General features: G+C 42.5%; 1 protein-coding gene across 5 annotated transcripts in view; it reads left to right on the forward strand.

Annotated features, from left to right (window-relative positions):
* ZNF638 (zinc finger protein 638) overlaps window positions 1-24547 on the forward strand; it is a 94770-nt gene extending 70223 nt beyond the window's left edge. For 4 of the 5 annotated variants that reach the window (XM_061583667.1, XM_061583671.1, XM_061583669.1 and 1 more), the window contains exons 16-26: window positions 955-1095; window positions 1355-1480; window positions 2077-2126; window positions 5298-6651; window positions 7221-7274; window positions 9090-10239; window positions 10338-10409; window positions 12545-12799; window positions 18610-18699; window positions 19973-20091; window positions 23133-24547. In XM_061583667.1, coding sequence (XP_061439651.1) covers window positions 955-1095; window positions 1355-1480; window positions 2077-2126; window positions 5298-6651; window positions 7221-7274; window positions 9090-10239; window positions 10338-10409; window positions 12545-12799; window positions 18610-18699; window positions 19973-20091; window positions 23133-23204 — 3483 coding nt within the window. In that variant the 3' untranslated portion in view covers window positions 23205-24547. Of the gene's footprint in view, window positions 1-954; window positions 1096-1354; window positions 1481-2076; window positions 2127-5297; window positions 6652-7220; window positions 7275-9089; window positions 10240-10337; window positions 10410-12544; window positions 12800-16267; window positions 18576-18609; window positions 18700-19972; window positions 20092-23132 lie in introns of those variants that run through there. The other variant, XM_061583668.1, reaches the window with a different exon arrangement.
* Window positions 24548-24981: the final 434 nt, after the last annotated feature.

Here is a 24981-nt window from a genome sequence, read left to right on the forward strand (position 1 = left end):
TTTTAAACAACTGCATTAAAAAGTCTTCAAGAGATATCTGAAAGTCAAAAGTGAAGATGCCTGCTGAATCTCTGCTGGAAGAGTGTTCCACATAATGGGAGCGGCGACACCAAATATCTGACTTCTGGTCGATGCCTTTGTAACATGGGGTAATTCAGTTGAGTTGACAGTTGAAATCACCATTTGGAGGCAGCATGCCTCTGGATACCAGTTGCTGGCATTTGCAAGTGGGGAGAGTGCTATTGCGTTCAGGTCCTGCTAGTGGATTTTCCAGAGACACCAGGTTGGCCACTGACGTCAGGATGCAGGATTAGATGGGGCTTGGCCTGATTCAAGAGGGTTGCTATTAGTGGTCTCCATAAAACATCATGTCATTGTTTTGCTTTGTTATAATTTGATTTTATATGCTGAAGACACATAGACAAAAAACAAATGCGTACAGGTTAGTTTGATACTAAATGTTTGCTCAGTGCGTAGTGCTGGAGGGTCCTTTGTTTTGACTTTACTGTGAAAGTACAGGTGATAAACTGATTAAATGTTTATCTTGAAAAAAGCAGAGCTTAGAATGTCCCAGGTAAAAACAGAAGTGACTAGAAGTAAGAACATAAGAAGACGGTCCTGGATCAGGCCAGTGGCCCATCTAATCCAGCATCCTGTTCTCACAGTGGCCAACCAGGTGCCTCCTATGGTACTACTATGATTTCCCACAGAAAGGATAGCTTTAGAAAGTAAACCAAACCACATGCTGCCAGAGAAGGCAGAAAATACTCAGGATCATTTGCAAGGCAGACTAGTGAAAGAGAACGTCTTCCTGACCTCATATGTGGGGATCAGTCAAACTCTAAGCAAAAACCATTTTCTTTGCAATCACTGCTTGGCATCGGACCTTATAGTGAATGGCAGGTAAGAAATACTATAAACAAACAAAATTTACATTTGCCTCTCTTTATTTAGGTGAATACAGAAAGCCTTCTTTCACAGTTTGTGCATCTGGGCAACTTGCCAGATGGGGGTTATTCAGAACTTGAAATACTTTGTGTTGGACTTCGATTTGGACGCGTGGATCACTACATGGTGATAACAAATAAGAACAAGGTAAATGTTGTTCTCTTTGTAAGTGAACCTAATGCAGTCTCTCCAGAGTATCATGACACAATAATTGTGCAAGCACTCAGTGGCACGTGAAGGCTTCGTTCACCACCATCACCCATGCCTTATATTCCTAGAAATAATTTCTTTTATGAGGAAAAAGCTCTGTTTGATTTGGATAAATAATATTTACATGGATATCAATGTATTGACTACACAAATTATATACTTTCATGTTAATTTTATGCAAATTTTAATTTTTAAGGCAATTCTTCAGTTAGATAGTGCTGAGTCTGCTGCATCCATGTGCCGCTTCCTGAAAAGGTATCCCTACAGTCTTGGAAAGTCACAATTGACATTCTCTCGCTCGCCACAGATTGAACCCTTGATAGTAAGTGAACTTCCTTTGGTTAAACACTTCTTGGATTTTCAGCTTGTTTGCAGCCATTGCAGATTCTGAAGACTCCCCTTGGATGTTGATGTTTGGTATTAATGGTCCTTGGCTTTCCCTGCCCGCTGTGCACTGGTCAGGAAGCTAGGCAAGAACTTACCATCTCTCTAGCAAGAAGAGGACAAACACAGGAAACTCCTGATTCCACCCACCCACAACTAAACCCATTGCCGCCTAGCAGCTAAACTATAACAGTGATGGGGAACGTCTGGCCTGCAAGTCTAAATGAGGCCTTCCAGGCACCTCCCTTTGGCCCACCAGGCAGTTCATAGTTGGGGGCGATGCCTGGGATGCAGGAATTGTATGATTAAGAGGGGCAGTGTTGTGACACATGAGTTTTCCATTTCTCTTCCCCCTCATTCCTTTTTTTTAATTGTCTTGCACAAAAGTATTTAGGTTTAGGCAGCTGCAAAATAGAGCCAACGTAGAGCCTCTTTTTGCATTACTTGTATAATTTGTTTGTGTGTGGGCAGAAGTATTTTACACTGTTCCTTGTTAATTGCTTCAAGAGTTAAAAACTGGATATTTTTTAATAGGCTGAAGTCACGAGAAAGGAGGTGAAAAAAGAAGAACCAAGCAATGAAAGGTATGTGTTTTTTAAAAATATTTCAAGCACCTCTGTGTATCTGTCTGTTGATATGTATGTGTGGCTTCTTAAATCCATGACTGAATAAAGTAGGCTGATTCTCCACGTCTCCTTTCCATGGTAAGGCCAGTATTCTGATTTCTTCAGATCTGTTAAGAAATATTTATTATTATTATTATTAAATTTGTATCCTGCCCTTCTTCCCCAAGGAGTCCAGGGCAGCAATATGTGCAATAACTTATTCCCTGTGTGTCCCCTCAATCCTCTGCCCTGTTTTGGAATTGTCCTGCAGTAATAGCAGGTGAAGGCAACAAGCGTCACTTGAATGCGTGTGTGCAGTTCTGTTCCATTAATATCTGTGGAATTTTGCCATTGACTTCAGTGGGATGTGGACTGAACCACACACAGCTGGTCTCTTGAGTTCTGCAGTTCAGATGGTCACAGAAAACTTACGTTGGAATTAACATGCTGCAGCAATGCATGCAATCATATATGTCAAGCAGATTGTTTTTGATTCAGTGCTTTCAAACTCTTTCCAAGTATCAGATTGGTGCTTTTTTCAAGATCTTTTATTGGGTGATTCAGTTTTTCAAGCAGTTCACAGTTGGTTATGAAGCTGGGCTACATGAGACTGTCAAAACTATTTAAGTGTAATAGAACAGGCTCCAGAAAAGAGCAATAACAGTTTAACGTATGTCAAGAATCATGTGCTAAACGCATAATGCATCCTGACAAGTGTTGACACAATATAAAATTATGGTTGAGCTACACAGAATTTTAATGACTGTATTTGGAATTAATTTATATCAATAGAGAATACATTAAGGTAAAAAGATTTATTTTCTGTGAAGTGGAAAAATATATTTTTGTTCTCAAAATGACTTCTGCATCTTAAATTATCTGTTCCCTATATTCTTCTTTAAAAAGAAAGATCTGTATAGCCTACAGATGTAGTTAAAATAAATGTACTCTGCCTAACAAGTACGTTTTAAAATTAACACCTGTGGTGTTTGTTACATCATAATGCTGTAGATTTTAAGCAGATGATATGTACCCTATTTCACATCTAATAAAATTGTATTTTTTCAAAGCACTGATCTACACATGTACAGCCTGTTTAGTTGTTAATGATGCACCAGCAACAGAAGTATAACAAATTTCTCATACTGTATACATACACTTGGTATATGCAGAACACCAGGCTGCTCGACATTGGTAACTAATTGCCTCTGTAGTAAAAGTTGGGTCCTTGTGGGTGGCTACATGGGTCAGCTTCATGCATAGTTGCTGGCCTTATGTGGAGAAAATGTCCTCTGCTACATGGGAAACAACGCCGTGGCTAGTAGGCACACAAAGTTCCTGCTTTCAAAACCTGTTCGTCACTAAACCATTTAAGCTTATGATGGAATAATCTCTATGTTCAGCAATAAACGGTGCTTCTCATTGTGAGGTAGGTGCAAATATGATAAGAACAAAATTTAAGCCATGGAGTACAAAAAGAAGGTAGATTTTTCTTTTTGACTTGTTCCCTTTAACTTCCTCTGTTGGGGAACAAATGGAAACCATTTGGTTTTATGGTTGATCAGACATATTTGATGAATTGGTTAATACACTGTGTGTCATTTCTTCACAATGGCTATCACTTGATCTTCTGGATGAGGTGATGGACCTGCTTGTCTGGATGTTCTTTGTTACCTCCTCCCATGATGGCATGTTTGCAGCAAACCATTTTTTTCCAGAACCAGATTAAGGTGACTGAAGACCAACTGCATCAAATCATCAATCCCAGCTGGAAGGTCCTGTTGATATTTGCTGAAAGCTGGAGGGATTTTTTTGGGGGGTTGGTTCAGCTTTGGATCATGCGCACTGCGCTTCATCATAGTGGAGTCAGAGTATATCTTGCACTGCTTGCTCTACCAGTTTCACTTTCTGTAATGTGCGACTGGAACTTTTTTGCCAGTCAGGCCTTTTATTCTTGTCTGTTGAGCTAAACCTCAAATGAGAGAGCTTTGGTTTTGCACATGTTTTACTGCTTTGCAGTCCTGTTTGAGGTTTGCTGTTTTCTTCTGTAATTGCTCCTGCTGTTGCAGGTGATCATAGTGGCAGTTCTTTTGTCACCTTTGCAAAGTCATATACAATTATCTGTACAGTTAGGTGCCTCTTTCTCCCTCTCCCTTTTTATTTGGTTCTGCAGACCACAGCACACTTCACACAATTGTCTACACTCTCCCAGTTTTCTGTTTGTTTGGGATTTTTGGGTGGTGGGGATTTTTTGCCCTCATCATTCTGAGGACAACTCCTCTCATCTAATAATATAACACTACTGTAACATGTGACACCTCAGCATCCTTTCCTAGGTCATCAGTGCAGAATTGCAACAACTCAAGCTTTGAAATCATTCATCTCCATCCAGAGACCAATGGAAGGGGTTGTTCCTCCATGCTCTGCTTATAAGCTTTCAGGAGGCATCTGTCTGCCTGCTGCTCAGATGGACCAGGTAGACACTTGGTCTGGCCCCAGCAGTACTGCTCTCATGTTCTTAATAAATATGTACTTGTAAATGAAAATTATCTGGAAAGTACTCTCCTGTACATTGTCTACTTGAATATGAGTTTCTTGGAAGCTTTCAGAAAGCTGAAATGCAGTCAAGAGTCACTTCTCGGACTGAAGGCTCAGCGAGTTTGTTTGTTTGAATATTTCCACTTTCTGTTGTCTCACCCTGACTCATTTCAGTTCTGTAGGTAACAGCCCATTAAATGCCCATATTTCTGAAGTGGAACTGAAGGAAAGTGGATAAAATATCAGGAAGGTTTCCTATCCTAACTTTAAACCAGTTTTGCACACAACCAGAGCTATGTGTACCTGTGTACTGTCTGTCTTTAGACCTAAACTTAAACATGCCCTATCAGCTCCAGGGTACACAGTTATACTGAATGGTACCATCAGAGAAATACTTCAAATAACTTAAGATGCCTACCACACTGAAGCGACTTAGAGAAAGGTAAACTAGAATTTGGCTCAGTATTAAAGCCAGTTTGGTTGGTATGCTAGATTTCCCAATGCTAAGCTGTAATGCATCAGGAAATCCCAACCGTTGGCATCAAGGGGTTATTGATAACTGTGGAGTTCTCAACATAGCTTGATTTCTTCTGTTTTTTTAAATATATTTAGCCCTGACTTGAACACATTTCCCGAAGGATCAGGAGTGGTGCACGCAGCTGCCGTTCCTTCAGCAAAGCCTACTGAGGCCAAGGAAGAACCCAGTTCTAATATGAAGGCGGATACTCCAGAAGTAAAGACTGAAAAGTCGAACCCTGAGAAAGTGGTATGTGAAGCAGCTCCAAAATCATCAAAGATGGAAGCATCAAAAGAGGATTCTGGAACTGAAGCAACAACCACACCTACTGTGTCAGTTGATTTAGGACCTTCTGAAGTAAAATCTGAAGAAGTTCTTACTTTGACATCCAACTTGGAGAAGAAAGATAAAGTTACAGATGCCTCTAATGCTGAATTGCTGGAAGCTGTGTCCACAGCTGCAGGGGAAAACAAAAGTGAAGAATTAACCACTCCTGGTGGTAAACCCTCAGAAGAATTGCCCAGCACAGCCAAAACAGAGAGCATAGGGGCAGGCGCTACCACAACGGTGGAAGGAGACACAGTTGCTGCTGTTCTTGAGACAATTCCACTGGACTCTGTAGAAGCTCAAATGGAGGACCTGTCAGGTGGTGATCTACAATCAAATAATAAGCTGATAACTCTGGAAGCAAATAGTACTGAAGCATCAGTAAATATGTCAGAAATGCCTTCAGCTCAGGTTGGGGTGGTGTTAGACAAGGAAACTGAAAGCCCCTCTTCCACAGCTGAAGCTAATGTGGTGGAGTCTGAGGCAGTGGTGATGGAATCTGAGGCAACGGTGGTGGAAGCTATGGAAGTCACGAAGGAGAAACCTGAATTACACATAATCAAGTCAGAGACAACTTTAGAGAAGCAACCTGAAAGGCTGGTACCAAATGAAGGAGCAACCAAGGAGGAGAAAGCTGAAAAGAATGCTAATGAAAAGAGTCCTGAACAAATTCTACCCAAACCAAGTAAAGGTTCAGGACAATCTGATGAATCCGATAACCTTACAGCAGAATCAGCAACTGGTGCGGAGGCTATTTCTGGTAGTAAAGGTGTCCTAAAGACTCTGTTTGTCCGAAATACATCAAAGACAAGAGCTGCAACTCAGAGAAAAGAGGAGCAGAAGCCTCTCACAAAGCCGGCAACCAGGAGCCGAACAGATGCTGAGAAGAAACCCGTGTCGAAAGAAATAAGTCAACAAAGACCTACAAGCAGCAGGTCAAATTTGACGGATAGCAGCAAATCTAAGCTCAACGTAAGTTCTCTTGCTGTTGTGTTAGGCAGTGGGAAGAGTTCTTCACAACAAGACAAGGACTTCCAAGTGGAAATTAAGGGTAGCTCAAAGCAGGCCCGAGAGCGGGAGAATAGATCATCCAGCACGAAGCGAGAGAGCAGCAGTAATAAGGTGAGGAGAGCTCAAGTGCTGGCTCATTATGAGTGGCTGGTAACTAATGCTGACACTTCTTCCAGATCCTGAAACAGAGTTGCAGTGATAGTCTGTGCCCAGTTCCTTTCCCCTTCCAGTAAACAGTTGCATTAAATGGGGCCAACAAGGAGATTGGCATCTTGCACTTGCGTTAGATACCTGGGATGCACAGTTTGAAAAAGGTTTCCTTGGATGCACTTGATGGATGGTAACTTCTGGGTAAATCTGAGGGTGGAGTGTCAGCTCTTCGTGTGCAGTGCTGAATGGGCAAGTATTGTTCACTCTTTCTCCTGCTGTTGCTGTCTCCTCTGTTGTGAGGTGAAGCTTCCTGTGTTGAATCCTGACTGTTTTGCACATACTGGCTGCTGAGAAGAGATAACTTACCCACAATATAGTTGGTGCGCTCAATTCCTGGATCTTAAAAATTACTGTCTTAACTTGCTTAGCTTGTAATGAATTTCATCCAAGTTTAAAGGGGAAAGAAATGTATTAGTGTGTTTACAAGACTATTGTTTTGATTTTTGTCTCACTTTCTAAACTTTTTTCAGGCATTTACTAGGAGAACTACTAGAAGTTCTAAAAGCAGCACAAAAGCAAAAGAGGTAAGGAAACAGTTTTATAATTACAAGCATTTCAAGAAGCAACTGAAATAAAGTCTCCATAGTGAGGTTTTGAAAGGATGCTTTCTCTTACCAGTTTTTGGTTGAGAAAAAAGGGAGGAAATAATGATGGTCAACTAGAGTAACCTGCTGAGGCTTGGAACGTCTTGATTTTTTTTAGATTTCCTTAATGAAAGAAAATAAGTCATTTTTCTGCCCTGTTCTGATCTCTTTCTTGAATAAGGACATGGTTCTGGTTACATTTTGGATTTGGATTAGTCAGATTGTGTGTCCTGCACTGGAGTAGGAGAAGAAAACAAAACAGCCTAAGCAATACATGTGAACAGAAAAAACATGAGGGTTTGGGGAGGAGATTTTGGGTTTTTCTATAGGCAAAGCAATTGCTTCATAGGAGTAACAGGAGGAGGAGGATAATTATATTTATTACCCACCCTTCACCAGCAGTTCCCGGTGCAGGTTATAAAAGCTTAAAATTCAGTATTTCAGTGTTATTAAGCCTGCTGAGAATCTTTCTGTTCCACCAGGCTTATGCAGGCAATTAAGAAGATTTTTTTGCAGTAGTTGACCTTTGTTTTCACTGTATTTTTAATGACGTTTACTGTACACTTTTTTATTTATTGTAAACCGCTTTGATGGGTTTTTTAAAAATGAGGTAGCAGTATGCAAATATGTTTATAAATAAATACTAAAAACAATCAAAACAAATTACAATCACAGGAATACAGTGGGTCCATAAGCTGGTTTTAAAAGTTATTATAAATCCCTTGGAACTGGGGGGGGATAAAGAATAAAAACCAGCTACATTTAAAGGATGGAATTTGCTCCCACAAAATGTAATGATGGTCACCAACTTGGGTGGCTTTAAAAGAGGCTTAGACCCATTCATAGAGGATAAGGCTATTGGCGACAACTTGTGACATTGGCTCTGTTCCATTTCCACTGTCAGGCTGAATAGGCCAACTGAATACCAGTCACTGGAAACTGGAGGGGAGAGTGCGTTGTGTTCAGGCCCTTCTTGCAGGCTTCACATTGGGACATCTGGTTGGCCACTGTGAGGACAAGATCCTGGATTAGATGTGCCTTTGGCCAGGCCTAGCAGGGCTTTTCTTATATTCTTAAGTCATGTTAAAGTCAAAAGTATTATAGATAGATAGATATGGGGTGTGTGTGCATGTCACCTTTTAGGGCAAAGCTGCTCCGCATAGCGCCTCACATAAACAATAATTAAAGACACAAAATACATGGATAGAGAAAGGTTTTTCTCCCTCTCTCATAATACTAGAACTCATGGACATTCAAAGAAGCTGAATGTTGGAAGATTCAGGACAGACAAAAGGAAGTACTTCTTTACTCAGCGCATAGTTAAACTATGGAATTTGCTCCCACAAGATGCAGTAATGGCCACCAGCTTGAATGGCTTTAAAAGAAGATTAGACAAATTCATGGAGGACAGGGCTATCAATGGCTACTAGCCGTGATGGCTGTGTTCTGCCACCCTAGTCAGAGGCAGCATGCTTCTGAAAACCAGCTGCCGGAAGCCTCAGGAGGGGAGAGTGTTCTTGCACTCGGGTCCTGCTTGCGGGCTTCCCCCAGGCACCTGGTTGGCCACTGTGAGGACAGGATGCTGGACTAGATGGGCCACTGGCCTGATCCAGCAGGCTGTTCTTATGTTCTTATCCTAAAACACAAAATAGCCATGGTAACTTTCTGTTTCCATCCAGAACTGTGCATTCTTGTCACCTTGCTTCTGATAATTTCTCGTATTCACTAAAGCTGAGGTTTGCTTTTCTTTTGTAGGAAGAGGAGCTTTCCCCATTTAACTTGGATGAGTTTGTTACCATGGATGAAGTTGTGGATGAAGTAGAGTCTCCCTCTCAGCCCAGGAGGAACACTCTGAGGGGCAAAAGGAAAGATGTAACAAAGAAAAACCCTCCTTATGAACCAAGTCCTAAGAGAAGAAAGGGCAAGAACTCGGCTGCACGTGTTGCTGAGAGCGAGCTTTCGTTTGTCACACTGGATGAGATTGGAGAAGATGAGAGTGGGCTGGCCCAGACAGAACTCTTAAACTTGGAAGTCATGCCAGATTCCCAGGCGTTGGTCACTGTTGATGAAGTGAATGATGATGACGAGCTGATTGATGATGTGATCAAAGATCCACAGTCACTTGTTACTTTAGATGAGATATCTGAGCAGGAAGACCCTGCTGTTCATGAAACTGCTAAAGATACCTTCACTTTAGGAGATAGTGAATCTGATCTTAAAGCAGAGCCATTAGTAACCGTGGATGAAATTGGGGAAGTAGAAGAGATACCTCTAAATGAGCCATCACATTTCAAGGTTGATGAGATTGTAAAATCCAAGGACGATGCAAAGCAGGTTGTTGACGATCCTGGAGATTTCCTTTCTTCTCAGATCCCAGAAGATCCCAGTACTCTAGTTACAGTGGATGAAATCCTTGAGGACAGCGATGATCAGCCACTGGTGACTTTGGATGAAGTGACGGAAGATGACGAAGATTTCCTGGCAGACTTTAATTGCATGAAAGAAGGTCTTAACTTTGTTACTGTAGACGAAGTTGGCAGCGAGGATGAGGAAGAGGAAAAAAACGACACTTCTATCTGCACAAACGTGGAAGAGTCAGTTGTCAAAACTGTTTCAGAAAAAGATATTATGATGCCAGTTGCTGAACTGGGAGAGGATGTGGCCGATCTAGAAGAAGCTGGAATTCCAGATGGAACCCTAATAGAGAAGACAGAACAGGCTTGTGATGAACATCTGGAAGAAACTGAGGCTCTGGCACAGGATCCTGAAAAGATCTCTGTTTCTGTGACTTCCACGGTAGACAGGCAGGCGACCTTAGATACAAAGAAAGATGGAGGAGGAGGAGATTTGGAGAAAACAAGCAAGACACCTGAAGCAGACACAAGGTGTGAGCAGCCACTGGCAGGTAGGAATGGAATGAGTCTTGATAGGACTCAACCGCTTGAAGAGGTGAAAGCTACCTGAGCACATGTCAAAATTATATGTAAAACCTTCTTATTGCAGAACCAATCTTGAACCAAGCAGAATTGTCAGGTAACAAGGAGAGCAATATGAGGGAGGATCAGCAGCCATCTGGTAAGATGTACTTATTTGTGTGTTACATTTCTATCCAGCTTTTCCTCTATAGAAGCTCAAGAGTGAGTACAGGGTTCTCCCCTTCCCGTTTTGATCCTCAAAAGAATCATGTGACATAGGATACACTTAACAAACTAACTGGCCCAAGGTCACCCATTGAGCTTCATGACTGAATGGAGATTTGAACCCTGATCTCCCAACTCCTAGTCTGACGCTCTAATCACTATACCACACTGGTAGCTAATGAAAAGACAAGTTTTTGCATGAAATACCTTCTAGTTAGGCACTGTATAAGAAAGGAACTCAATTCTTCCTCTCTCCACTAGTCTATGCTCACAAAAACTGTTTAAGAGTCTCCAGCTAGCATTGAACATAGGCTCACCTGAGAGAGATGGCTCATTGTGAACACAGTGCTAGGAAGTCTGCATTGCTTTCTGTATCTTTCCAGGCAAATTCAGAGTTCTAGTCAGAACCTATAAAGTCCCGTACAGTTTGGGCCCTGCATGCCTCAGTCTGTATGTCCCATGTGTGGCCTCTGAAGTTGCCATTTACTGTCATTATTGTTACAATGTTTTAATCATTCTACGGCAAAGGTGGGGAAATTCCACCTGTGGGCCAAATTTAATCCACAAGGCTGTTTCCCTCAAACCACGCCCACATGCCCCACATCTGATGTCATAGGGGACATTGGGTGTGCAACAGTTAGAGATACAGCTGGAGTGGCTGAGCGACTGACGGGCTGCTTTCTGTAGGGATTGGTTGGACAGTTGAGTTTTCTGAGGGGTGATTTGAAGTCCCCACAGTCATCAGCATGATTGTGGTGTCAGGTGATTGACAAGTGCGAGGCCCCACTCATCTGTTAATTTAGCATTAATAGCATCACTCTTGATTTTCTAGAGCTAGTTATCTGAAAATAGTTGTCTCACATAGGGAAGCTGACACACATCCCAAATCTGAGACTTAGAATGACATGCCATATAGGACAACCTTCGCCAACCTGGTGCCCTCCATATATCTGGTTGTCATATGAGGTGTACAGGAAGGGAGTATCCTGTGAAAAATAAGGGCTTGCCCCACTGGCTCTGCAGCTATTAGATCACTCTGTGTCATACTGAGTGGAAACAATTGACTTGAGTTCAGAAGTTGACTTCTTTCCTTGATCGAGGCAAACCAAAGGAATAAGATTGACAGTGGGGAGACCGCTAGCTCATCTTGCCGCATACTCCCCTCTCCAGCTGGAAGCACTTCTCAAAGTCTTCCCTCACTTTGGCTAACTGAGATCCTTTTAGTAGAGATGCAAAGGTTTCAGCCTGGCATCTCCTACATGCAAAGCATGTGATCCGTTACTGATCCTTGCGGCTGAGCAGAACTTTCCTGTGGTCAGTGGATAAGAGGTAAATGTCCCTTTGCTACTTAAGCTACACTCCATGTGTTCTCTGTGGCCCAATTCACAAGTGGTACTATGCCAAACCATGGCTAAGCATGAACAAGTGAGCCTGCGAGTGCGTGAAGTGAAAATAGTGGCCGCCCCACCACTGGGAGCTGAGACATGATTTGGCTTTGGTTTGTCTGGAGCAAAGCCAAGCCATGAGCCTGGCTTCAAATTTAGTGCTAAGTCAAACCATGGCTGAGCCCAGGTAGCACAGCATCAGCAGGACCAGGGGAGGAGCAAAGTGGCCATGATTTTTGCTCCATGCACTTGAACACGCTCTCATTCATGCTTAGCTTTGGTTTGGCTTAGCATTAACATGCAATCCAGGCCACTGTATTCCCCTTTTTCTCTGCCAGCTTAGAATATTGTGTTCTCAATGGGAGCAAGAACTGAGCATTCTGAGAGCAGAATTCAGTGACATTATAACAGATCTTAACTAGCATAATTCTCTTGCACAATTCTCTGCACAGGATTGGTTGTTCTGATGCAGAATTTGGAAAAATGTTTGTCAAAATAAAAAGGGAAAGACTGCTATTCTGCATGGAATAAAAATATGAAATGCTTAAGAAGCTTATGTTTGGCATTGATTATTAGTCCTTACTGAAAGTATGCCAAAAATTAAACAACATTTATTCAGCAATGTAGCTAAAACTTACATCTTGGGAAAGAGTAACTGAGCCATCTGACATTTATATTGAAACAGAGCCAGAGAGCTGTGTAGAGGGTGCTGTGGCTGACGCAACTGACAGAAGCTCAGCATCCACAGCTAGTGAGGAGAAAACAAGAGATGATGTGCAGATGCCTTCCCCAGATTTGGATGTTCCTCTGAGGGACAGTCAGACCACAGAAGCTGGAGAACCAGACACAAGATCTGAACTGCAAGAGCAGATTCCTGGCCAGCCTCCTGCTGCAAATGTGAAGGAGGAGACATCACATTCCTCTGAAAAGCCAGAGAAAGGTAGGAACCAGAAACAGAGAAGTAGCAGTTTTTGTAGTTCTGGTTGTGTTTGTCTGTGTGAGAATGAAGCTGAAAGAACCACCAAGCACAGAAAAAAACTTCCCCGAGGGCCCACTTGAGACAACTGACATACAGAGGTCCACCAGCCAGAATATCATTCCAGATGGAAACAGAGTTGGGCACAATCAGCTGACAGAGAGTAGGAATAAATGGACAGTTCTCCCAATGGAGGGCTGTAGAAAGTGGAGTCCCTCAGGGATCGGTATTGGGACCTGTACTTTTCAACTTGTTCATCAATGACCTAGAATTAGGAGTGAGCAGTGAAGTGGCCAAGTTTGCTGACGACACTAAATTGTTCAGGGTTGTTAAAACAAAAAGGGATTGCGAAGAGCTCCAAAAAGACCTCTCCAAACGGAGTGAATGGGCGGAAAAATGGCAAATGCAATTCAATATAAACAAGTGTAAAATTATGCATATTGGAGCAAAAAATCTGAATTTCACATATACGCTCATGGGGTCTGAACTGGCGGTGACCGACCAGGAGAGAGACCTCGGGGCTGTAGTGGACAGCACGATGAAAATGTCGACCCAGTGTGCGGCAGCTGTGAAAAAGGCAAATTCTATGCTAGCAATAATTAGGAAAGGTATTGAAAATAAAACAGCCGATATCATAATGCCATTGTATAAATCTATGGTGCGGCCGCATTTGGAATACTGTGTACAGTTCTGGTCGCCTCATCTCAAAAAGGATATTATAGAGTTGGAAAAGGTTCAGAAGAGGGCAACCAGAATGATCAAGGGGATGGAGCAACTCCCTTACGAGGAAAGGTTGCAGCATTTGGGGCTTTTTAGTTTAGAGAAAAGGCGGGTCAGAGGAGACATGATAGAAGTGTATCAAATTATGCATGGCATTGAGAAAGTGGATAGAGAAAAGTTCTTCTCCCTCTCTCATAATACTAGAACTCGTGGACATTCAAAGAAGCTGAATGTTGGAAGATTCAGGACAGACAAAAGGAAGTACTTCTTTACTCAGCGCATAGTTAAACTATGGAATTTGCTCCCACAAGATGCAGTAATGGCCACCAGCTTGAATGGCTTTAAAAGAAGATTAGACAAATTCATGGAGGACAGGGCTATCAATGGCTACTAGCCGTGATGGCTGTGTTCTGCCACCCTAGTCAGAGGCAGCATGCTTCTGAAAACCAGCTGCCGGAAGCCTCAGGAGGGGAGAGTGTTGTTGCACTCGGGTCCTGCTTGCGGGCTTCCCCCAGGCACCTGGTTGGCCACTGTGAGGACAGGATGCTGGACTAGATGGGCCACTGGCTGGATCCAGCAGGCTCTTATGTTCTTATGAGAGTTATTGATACGTTTTCCACTGATATTTACTCCATCTTTGGAAATTGCTAAATTCTTTATCACAGTGTTTTCTTTCTGGCAAGGAGTTCCATAGCCCAGTTTTCCTAATGCTGGCATGTTACAGTATTCGTTCTGTAGGTATTTTGACAGCTTTCCCATTTTAGTCAGACAATAAGTAAGTGGAGAAGGCATTTTCTTTTATATTTTCCCTTCCCACCCCTGCAATGTCTCAAAGCATTTTTACTCATCTCCTTCTCCAGTTCTCCTTTCACCCTCAACTTGTACCTTACTTCTCTCTACCCTTACCTCCACTGCCAATTTTTTTCATCCCTCCACCTTGGTCCTTTTATGTTCACTTCCTCCTCCTATAACAGCTTTTCTCTCTCATGCCCTTTTCTATTCCAAGTTTTTTATTATAATAATAATTATAATGAATGAATGTGTACTTCCTTCAAGTTGATTCCAACTTATGGTGACCCTATGAAGAGGGTTTTCATGGTAAGCGGTATTCAGAGGTGGTTTACCATTGCCTTCCTCTGAGGCTGAGAGGCAGTGACTGGCCCAAGGCCACCCAGGGAGCTTCACGGCTGTGTGGGGATTCAAACCTTGGTCTCCTGGCTTGTAGTCCAACACCTTTACCACTACGCCACACTGGCTCTAATAATAATTATAACAATAATAATAATGACAACAATTGTATCCTTTCAGCACCCCTTCTTGCCCTTTTCCCATAGTGAGCGGCGACTGTCCTTTCTTCTCCCTCCCCCCCACTCCGAAATTTCTCTGCCTCTCACACACTTTTTACTCAGCATGCAAGTAGTCGCTGGTGCTGGCATTGGTCCCAGCAAAAGGCTATGGCCCTGGTAGAGGGCGCTGGGCAGGCTGTTGGTCTACTGTAGTGCATTGGGCTGCTGTTGACTGTCTGAAGATTGCAACTCATCTAGAACGTTGCCACAAGATTACTAACAGCTGCATCTGTTCGTAGCCGTATAATTCCTATTTTGCGGGATCTGCACTGGCTGTCTTTATGCTACTAGACCAATTTAAGTTGCTCGTATTGACTTTTAAAGCCCTTCGTGTCCTGGGACCCAGCTACTTGTTGAAGCATCCTCTCTCATGTTGACTGTCTGGGACCCTGCGGTCAGCGGGGGATGCTCTTCTCATTGTTTCACCAGTGGACATGGTCAGCTCTGCAGTGATGCAAGACAGAGCATTCTCTGTTGTCTTCCCCCCTGCCCCCGATACGTTTCCACCACCAAGTGAAAACATTTATATTCTCCCAGGTGCTTGGGGAAAATTGGTGAAAGTTGCTTACTTTATTTTAATGATGATTGTTAAACCCAACCTGTATTACTGAAACAAGTGCCATATCGCCAGCCTACTGTATTCTTTAGATGTTTGTTGTATATTTGTAATATGTTGGAAACTGCCCTGGGATCACAATGTGCCAAAGGGCAGTCTGCATGTTTGGAAAATAAGATAAATAAAAACCCCAGTGGATCCAAATTTAAAAACAAAGAGGTTAGAATTAGGGTTAGATTGAGGTTACAGAGAGGCTTGGGGTTTTATTTTGTTTTATTCTTTTATGTCATTATTTCAACAATACGATTCATTAAGAACCAACTAGAACAAATTAAATATTTACAAAGAAAAAAATTAAAAAGAAAAGAACTAACAGAACTAAACTTAATTAATTTGCCAACACACAGAGGTTTGGGTGATAACTACTTTAACTTCATGTTGCTCTGGTCAGATTTCCAGGGAGGGAGTCTTAGAAATCAAGGCTGAAATCAATTCAAGGCAGTTGAAAAGGCTGATTTATCAGTAACGTCCTGGATATTTGCCCCCTTTGTGAATAGGGACCTTCAAACAGGCTGGTTTTTCCCCGGACCCTCAACTTCTGGGTATTGTGTATAACAGTGTGCTATGCATACAGATGAAGAATTTAGTGACCAGCTAGGGTCCCAGCATTGCACCTTGAACTTGAAGACTTGGGTGGGTAACATATCCCCACCAGGCATCTTGCCATTTGCCTGTTGTCTAATAAGGTCATGGGCTCACTATCCAGTAAGATAATTGTACAATCACCCATTTTGAAACTATTTTTTCAAGTGTCAAATAGGGATGGCGCTAAGGAAAGGAATGCTGATCTGGCCTCAGGTTCACATCAAGGTCAGTGGCCTGGTATGCATGTAACACTGAGCTAAATTCTAGCTTAGTGTGAATGAGTAAGAGTGCTGATGTATGGAGTGGGTCACAGCCACTTTGCACCTCCCCCACTACTGCTGCTGCTGCTTTACTGGGAGCTCCGCTATGGTTTCATTTAGCGTTAGGTGCAAACCTGTGCTCCTGGCTTGACTCCCCTATACAAACAATGAGCTGTAGCCAAGGCTTGTTGGACTTCAGGAAAGCTGATTTCAATAAACTCAGAACAATTGTAAGTATGGTTCCATGGCAAGCAACCCTAATGAGAAAAGGAGTCCAAGATGGGTGGGAGTTTCTAAAAAAGGAAATTCTAAAAGCGCAATGGCAAGCAATTCCAACAAGGAAAAAAGGGGGGAAACAGCAGAAGAAGCCAATGTGGCTTCACAAAAAGCTTAGAGATGACCTGAAAACAAAAAAGGACACATGAAGTAGAAGGGGCATGATTGGAGCTTGAGCTTGACAGACAAATGGTCAAGGAATACCTAATCACTTTGAACAAGTTCAAATCGGCAGGGCCCGATAAACTGCATCCTAGAGTATTGAAGGAAGTACCTGAAGAACTCTCAGAACCGCTGTCTATTATCTTTGCAAAATCATGAGGGACTGGTGAAGTGCCAGATGACTGGAGGAGAGCTAATGTTGTCCCTATCTTCAAAAAGGGCAAGAAGGAGGAACCAGGGAACTACAGACCAGTCAGCCTAACATCAATCCCTGGAAAAACTCTGGAGCAGATTATAAAGCAGTCAGTCTGTAAGCACCTTGAAAGCAATGCAGTGATTACTAGGAGCCAACATGGATTTATGAGGAACAAATCCTGCCAAACTAATGTTATCTCATTTTTTGATCAGGTAACCTCCCTTGTGGGAATGCTGTGGACATAATATATGTCGACTTCAGCAAAACTTTTGACAAACTGCCCCATTATATTCTGATTAGCAAGCTAGCTAAATGTGGGCTGGATGGAACAACTATGAGATGGATCCACAGTTGGTTCCAGAATCGTACTCAGAGTGCTTATCAGTGGTTGCTTCTCAAACTGGGCGGAAGTAATGAGTGGGGTACCACAGGCCTTGGTCCTGGGCCCAGTGCTCTTCAACATTTTTATTAACGACTTGGATGAGGAGGTACAGAGCATGCTTATCAGATTTGCAGATGATACAAAATTGGGGGGCATAGTTAATACCGTGGAAGACAGAAACAAAATTCAAAGGGACCTTGATAGGCTGGAGCATTGGGCTGAAAACAACAGAATGAAATTCAACAGGGATAAAAGCAAAGTTCTACACTTAGGAAAAAGAAACCAAATGCACAGTTATAAGATGGGGGATACTTGGCTCAGCCGTACGACATGTGAGAAGGATCTTGGAATTGTCATTGATCACAAGCGGAATATGAGTCAACAGTGTGATGTGGCTGCAAAAAAGACAAACACTATATTAGGCTGCATTAACAGAAGTATAGTTTCCAAATCATGTGAAGTATTAGTTCTCCTCTATTCAGCACTGGTTAGGCCTCATCTTGAATACTGCGTCCAGTTCGGGTCTCCGCACTTCAAGAAGGATGCAGACAAACTGGAACAGTTTCAGAGGAGGGCAGCAAGGATGATCAGGGGACTAGAAACCAAGCCCTCTGAGGAGAGACTGAAAGAACTGGGCATGTTTAGCCTGGAGAAGAGAAGACTGAGGGGAGATATGATAGCACTCTTCAAGTACATGAAAGGTTGTCACACAGAGGAGGGTTGGGATCTCTTCTCGATCATCCCAGAGTGCAGGACACAGAATAATGGGCTCAAGTTGCAGGAAGCCAGATTTCAACTGAACATCAGGAAAAACTTCCTAACTGTTAGAGCCCTACGACAAGGGAACCAATGACCTAGAGAGGTAGTGGGCTCTCCAACAATGGAGGCATTCAAGAGGCAGCTGGACAGCCATCGGTCAGGAATGCTTTGATTTTTATTCCTGCATTGAGCAAGGGGTTGGACTTGATGGCCTTATAGGCCCCTTCCAACTCTACTCTTCTATGATTCTAAGCCCAGGTTTGCACACAACCATGGGTTGGCTCCTGGAGGCATGGTGGGAGCACAGGAGGAGCGAAGCAGCAGCAAGTTTTCCTCTGTCCACCTGCACAGTCTCTCATCTGTGCTTAGCTGTGAGTTAGCATTATATGCAAACGAGACCAGTATGATATTGTTACTGTTCTGCATCTGTTAGAAAAAAATATGCACGCTAACTAAAATGTTGCTTTTATAGGTTTGACTGGATCAGAATGTGAGGAACCAGGGGCTAAACAAAGAAAAGTAGATTCTCCAGAGAAATCCAAAGCTCCGAGCCACCTGAAAGGTAAAATCATGTTGCATTCTAAAATAAAAAGCATTTTAACGTTCTTATCTGCTGCTTCCTATTTCATCATCATCAATATTTTATTTGCGTATGGCCATAGGCCGTTGCACCATAAAAATAAACATTTTAAAACTGACAAACATAGTTTGGATCTATAGGTTACAAAGAATAATTTTTAAAACCAAGGAGTTTAAAATTAAGAAACATTTCCAGTTTGGTGACATATCGAATTTGCATACATTACTCTAAGCTTTTTAGCAGCAAAGGCAAAATTTGCCACGGCGATTGTTACCTGGTTGTTACTGTCCATTAGTAACTCAATTGCTAGTATGTTGTAAGGAAGACCCCGGGCAGTAGACAGGAAAGGGGCTAGAAACTTTTCTCTGGGGTGTTGATAAAAGGGACAAAAGAACATATAGTAAACTAAGTCTTCAGGCATTTTGCAACCAAAAATGCAGAGGCGTTCTACGAATGGAATACCCTTATATCTGCCCTCTAGATTGGCTGAGGGCATGGTTTGAAACCTCAGTTCTGAAAAAGCTCTGTGCAACGGGGCACAAGCACAACGGGCTTCCTATTTAATAATGTCCTGATTCAGAGAAGGATATTTGTAGTGAATGGTTCAATCTGCCCTTGGGATGGTTTGAAATTGGTCTTGCTGTTTTAAGAGGATAACACAGCTTTGGTTTTGCTCTCAAATAAGGTGTGTGCGTGCGTATGTGTGGAGTGTCCTGTGGAAATGGCCTGAGGACTTCTTTAGCCATGTTTTTATACGAAAACATTAAGAGTGACATAATCTTACAGTTTGCCATCAGCAATGAAATTAACCTACCCAACTACTCATATGGCCAACTATCTTGTAAGCTAGGGCAGGGAAAACCCTTTTTAGCCCAAGGACTGCGTTCCCATTCTGCAGCTCACCATTCTGACCACATTTTCATAAATGTTCCCTCTCTTGGGTGGGCAATGAACATTTTCATTGAAGAAGGATTTTGGGAAGTTTGAGTCTTCAGTGGAGGCACATTTCTGCACAATGCAACTTGGTAAGAAATAACAAAAGTTCCTGTTTTGAGTGTTCCTGCTTCTGAAACATTGTAGCAAAAATAAATAACTTTTATTCGATTCAAGCCATTCAAATCCAAGTCTTCTTTTTTGCCTAGGTAGAGGAGGGGGAAACCCACAAAAGGGCAGAGTAGCCGGAGTACTCCCTTTACCAAACGCAAGGGTAAACTCTGATTTGCCTTGATTAATGTGTGTTTTCTTTCTCTTTAAGATTTAGATTTCCTTGTTCCAAAGGCGGGCTTCTTCTGCCAGATCTGTTCCTGTTTCTGTGTGGATGAAGCTTCTATGAAAACCCATTGCCAGTCTCAGCTTCACCAGCAGAATATGGAGGTAGTCCTTTCTTGTTTTCCGTTGGAATCTTTAATTGACGCTTAATCTGGACAAGACAGAGTGTCCTGATCAGGAGAAAGAAACTCTGCAATAGGGAATGAGCCTGTTTTGGATGGGGTGGCATTCTTCTTGAAAAATTAGGTTCGCAATTTGGGTTATGGTGGAATCTCACTTTGGCCCACCTCCCTCTTGGCCCAGTTCAGGTTGGGGCACCAGCTGCTCCTTTTCCCAAGGTCAGATAGTTGCTGGATACCCAAAGGTCTCCAAGTGACTTACAACAACATTAGAAACAAAAACATCATACTGTAAAAACAAAACAATAAAACAACCACCACCCCCATCCAGCCACTGGAAGCTTTGGCAGCAGACTAATAACAAACATCATCATCTCAGTCTATCAAACGCTTGATATTAAATAACTACCCACCCTTCACCATGAGGTCCCAGGAAATAATAATAATTAATACCTGAAGGTCCCCAAGCAACTTACACAATGTTAAAACAAAAACAGATAAAACACACTATAAAAACACAACAATAAGCAACAACAACACAATAGCAACAGCACCCCCACGCAGCCACAGGGAGGTGTGGCAGCATATTAAAACAAAACATCATCTCAATCTATCAGACGCCTGGGAGAAAAGGTACTTCTTCACCTGGCGCCCAAAAGATGACAATGAAAGCACCAGGTGGACCTCCCTGGGAGTGTATTCCACAGATGGGGAGCCACAACTGAAAAGGCCCTCTCCCTTGTTGCCACCCTTCGAGCCTCTCTCAGAGGAGAGACCTGGAGAAGGATTAGTGCTATATGCTGTGTTCGCCTTGAACCCATCCGCAATTGGGCAGCTGCGTTCTGCACCAGTTGAAGCTTCTAAACCTTTTTCAGAGACAGCCCCGTGTGAAGTGCATTGCAGTAATCCAACCTTAGAGATGAACAAACCTAGTGGTTCTGGTTTCTCTCAATTCTGCATTTTTACTGTCATTAGTTTGCCTCATTTCTGCATCAGTTTTTTTAAAGGTTGCATCAAAATTTGTATGCGTGTTCATGTACATTTTTCTGAATATATTCATTTTCTTATGCAGTTTGCATAATATACACACTTTTGCAAACAGTGTTCTTGAATATGTATTTTTGGATGTTCTTTTCACTAATATATGCATTTTTGTGCACACAAAATTCTCCCCTTCCCGCCGTGCACTCTTCGTAGGGCTAGCTTTGAAGAATCTTTGGGCGCTTCAGTCAGTTCAGAATGCAGCAGCAGCAGCAGCAGCTTTGCTCATGGATTCTTCCCCATTCTGTTCTGCCACCTCACTTGCTCTCTTTGATCTATTAGGGAGACCCTTCTCTCTGTTCTGTCTGTGTCTGAGGCACAGTCAGTCAGGATGGGAGAGAGGCCGTTCCTCATCCAGAGAGCGTAATACTTCACCCCAGGGCTGGGCAACCTTCTTGGCTCCATGAACCAGATCCTTAGCAGGATCTGCTTCGTGGGCCAAATTTATCAGGAGGACAGACAACCTGTCCATCACCTCACATCACAAATGATACCAGGTGATTGGTGCTTTGAAGTCCCTTGGGGGTTTGCATTGAGAAGCTGCTGAAAAGAAGAAGGAACGTTAATTTTAGCAATGCGGTGCTGCCTGGGAGGTGCTTTGGAGTCCAGCTGATTGCCGGCCGCTTCAGAAGCTGCATGTGGGTGCTTTGCAGACGCTGCTAATCTGCAGCTCTTGTCAAGTCCCGCCCTTACCTGCCCCACATGACATCATGTGTGATGTAGGTGTAAGGCCAGTGGGCATGGTTTGCCCAAAACTGCCTCGTGCAGCAAACAGGGAAGCCTGGCCGGCCAAGTTCGGCTTGCAGGCCAGAGGTTTCCCACCTGTGCCTTACTCCATGAAATCCATTTGGCTCCCTCCTGCTGTTGTCCACCAAATGGAAAAAGCATTCTTGTCTGGTAAGCATTTGTCTTGCCAGTCAGATGACTTGCAGTATATGTGGTAGGGCCCTGGCTTTATCTGCTGAGCCTCTTTCCATTTTTATATTGTTGTGTTCTTTTCGGGTGTGTGTGTGTGTTTTCTTCTGAATTGTTACAAGCCACCCTAAGTGAGGCAAACGCATTGGCAGTGCAAGGTGAGAGTTTTATAAATAAATAGCAAGTCCTGTAATTCCTAAAGTAGCATAAAAAATTCTGCTTTTTAAACCAGCTCAGAGTGGCTGCCATGTGTTTTTCATTGGTTAGGTACTGGCATGTTATTTAAAGTGGTTTTTTTTTTTGCCGGAACTAGCTCCTTTATATAGTAACTGTTTTAACATTGCAAAATGTAAAACTGACATCCTCTTCTCCTGGAGTGTGGTGCACAGATGCCAGGGAGGCACTGAGTGCCCATGAAAATATTTAGGTTTTGGGCCATTTGTACAGAAACTCAACTTGTGCAAACAACATGCCATGTTTATCCCAGGAGGAGAAGGGAGAGGAGGTCAGTCTTATTTATATGATGTAGGGCCTGAGGAAAGGCTGTTGTCATTATCTCCTCTGCACAGGTATCTACATACACTTGCATATCAAAGGCTGCAACTTACCCTAGCAGCAGCATTGTTGAATAAAGATCTGTGAGAGGCCAGTTTGCATCTGCTTTGGGGTCCAGGAAGTTTTAAGTCCTGAAGGTCTTGTCTGGTTGCTACTCAGCTTCCTGATGTCCAGATTCCCAGACAAGTATCCCAGGATCCTGGCCAGTCCTTTTTGTAGTCTCTGGACAGACAGACAGACAGGCACACACATGCAAGCTCTGCACCTGTGCAGACATCAGTTTGGGACTTCCTAGAGCTAGGCTAGTGTTTTGGCAGGCTGCCTGCCCACCCCCACCCTCAGTACTCTGCCACTGTCATAAATCAACACTCTCAAAGCCAAGGGTTGCGGCCCAGTAGTGGGAAGGAGGGGACTTGGATATCTCTGGAGCAATTGAAATAAATGCAGCAATAAATCTGAGGCAGTTCTTAGTTTGTCACAGGTTCCGTAAGAGTTTGTTTATATGTCTATCTGCAGAAATTCATGATCAAGAATGCAGCAGAGGAAGAAAAAGGTAAAGGGGATGGCGAAGAGCAGAGCCCAAGGTGATAACGAAGACAGGAAGAGCCTCCACAAGTTTAACTTAGGGTCCAGTCAGTTCTGTGTACGATGTTCATGTTTTAATTTGTCCCTTTGCAGACTTTCATGTTGTATATAGTTCTGTCCACTGTAGATGAAGACTGATATACATTGTGTGGTGGCTTTGGATTGCAGTTTGCAATGATGCTGGATGTGTTCAAATAAATGTTATGACTATGCTGTCAGCACAGCTGTACATGGCTTGTTTGTTTGTTTATCATTTCAGTGCTGGTTGTTCTGGTTTGTTGAAAAGCCAGACTTGGTATTGTTTGCAGACGACTCCTGTTTGAATCCAGAAGATTTGGGGAGTGGCTGTTGCCCAGGGAGGAGATTAAAGTTTATCAGTACAATACTGTTATGTTTCTAAAGAGAAGCATTTCACTTTTTGTTTTGTCTCCAGAGTAGAAAATTGGGTGTCTTGCAATAGTTTCCAGAGAAGTAGCCATTTTAGTTTGTTGCAACAAAAACAGTGTCTTGCAGAATCTTAAAGACCAAGAAATTTATTACAGTAGCAGGAGGCTGCTTGCTGAATTCTGATCAGCATCCATTGGGGGGGGGGCATATGACAAAGAACTGGATCACTCCTAAGAGTCTCCTATGGCTTCCTGTTTCCAATATAGGACTGAAAGACATCACTGGATAAATGCTGTGTTGCTGCTCAGAAAAATAGAGCCCCACCTCACTCCTCCCAAGAACAAAGCTAGTCTCAGAAGTTTTCTCTAACTCAGATGTTTGATCTCATTCTTTAGTTTTATAAAACTTAGTATCTATGAAAACACATAGGTAAATTAATAAAAAAAATGTATTTAAGTTACAAAGCATTTTAATCCAGAGAGCTTCTTGAGGAATTCCTTTTGAGTTCTAGTTGCAGACAATTTAAAATGTTTGTGATAGCTAGTAAGACATTAAATTGCTTCAGTTTTGCTAAATGTAATTATTGTTGAGTATTCTGGAAGGAAATGAGAGAGACCCAAAATGTGTTGTACAGTTGCAAATGTTTTTTTTACCCAGAACATGTGACTTTCTTACAAAACCACCGCATGTGTAATTCTCATTTAGTCTTTGAATCAAACTACCAATAAAAGCACCCCACTCCCACCGCAAAAGGTGAATTCTTGCCAGATGTAATGAATGATGCTGAACATGATTTCTGGAAAGTTCTATCAAGAGTTGGAAAACAGGTAGTAAACAGCAGCAATTGAATGGTTTTGTGGGTAATCACAGTTTTAACCATTCCGCTCATTGACCCCTATTTGTTTTATGTCAAGATACCTGGATGTGAAATGCTTGTTAATAAATATTTTACAAAGCTTTAGAGGTGTTTTTTTTCCAAAGGGTAACAAGGTATGTACACTTGACTCTACAACAGGAAAAAAACTGGTGAAGCTTAGTAAGGGATAAAGACCTATTTTATCCTTGCTGTAAATAAGAAGTATTTAAGAATTTCCTGCAATCTTCAGTGCTTCTACTCATGATCTCTCTAAAAACTGGCTAAATAATGTTAGACATTGTCAAACATTAAGACGCTAATGGAATGTTCTGTGTATGCCTAGATCTCCTAAACACCTCAGTGAATCATCCCTGCAAGCACACATTCATATTAGTCTGCTTCGCAAGAAAGCTCTAAATTTCAGTTGTTAAAAGATACTTTTGAGCTATGGAAAGATAATGATCATTGAATTCAGTGGGACTTAACTTCTGAGTAGACTTACATAGGGTTGTGGTGTTACAGTGTCTTGAGCATTGA

The sequence above is a fragment of the Rhineura floridana genome, chromosome 9 (assembly GCF_030035675.1).
Source record: "Rhineura floridana isolate rRhiFlo1 chromosome 9, rRhiFlo1.hap2, whole genome shotgun sequence".
Taxonomy (NCBI): Eukaryota; Metazoa; Chordata; class Lepidosauria; order Squamata; family Rhineuridae; genus Rhineura; species Rhineura floridana.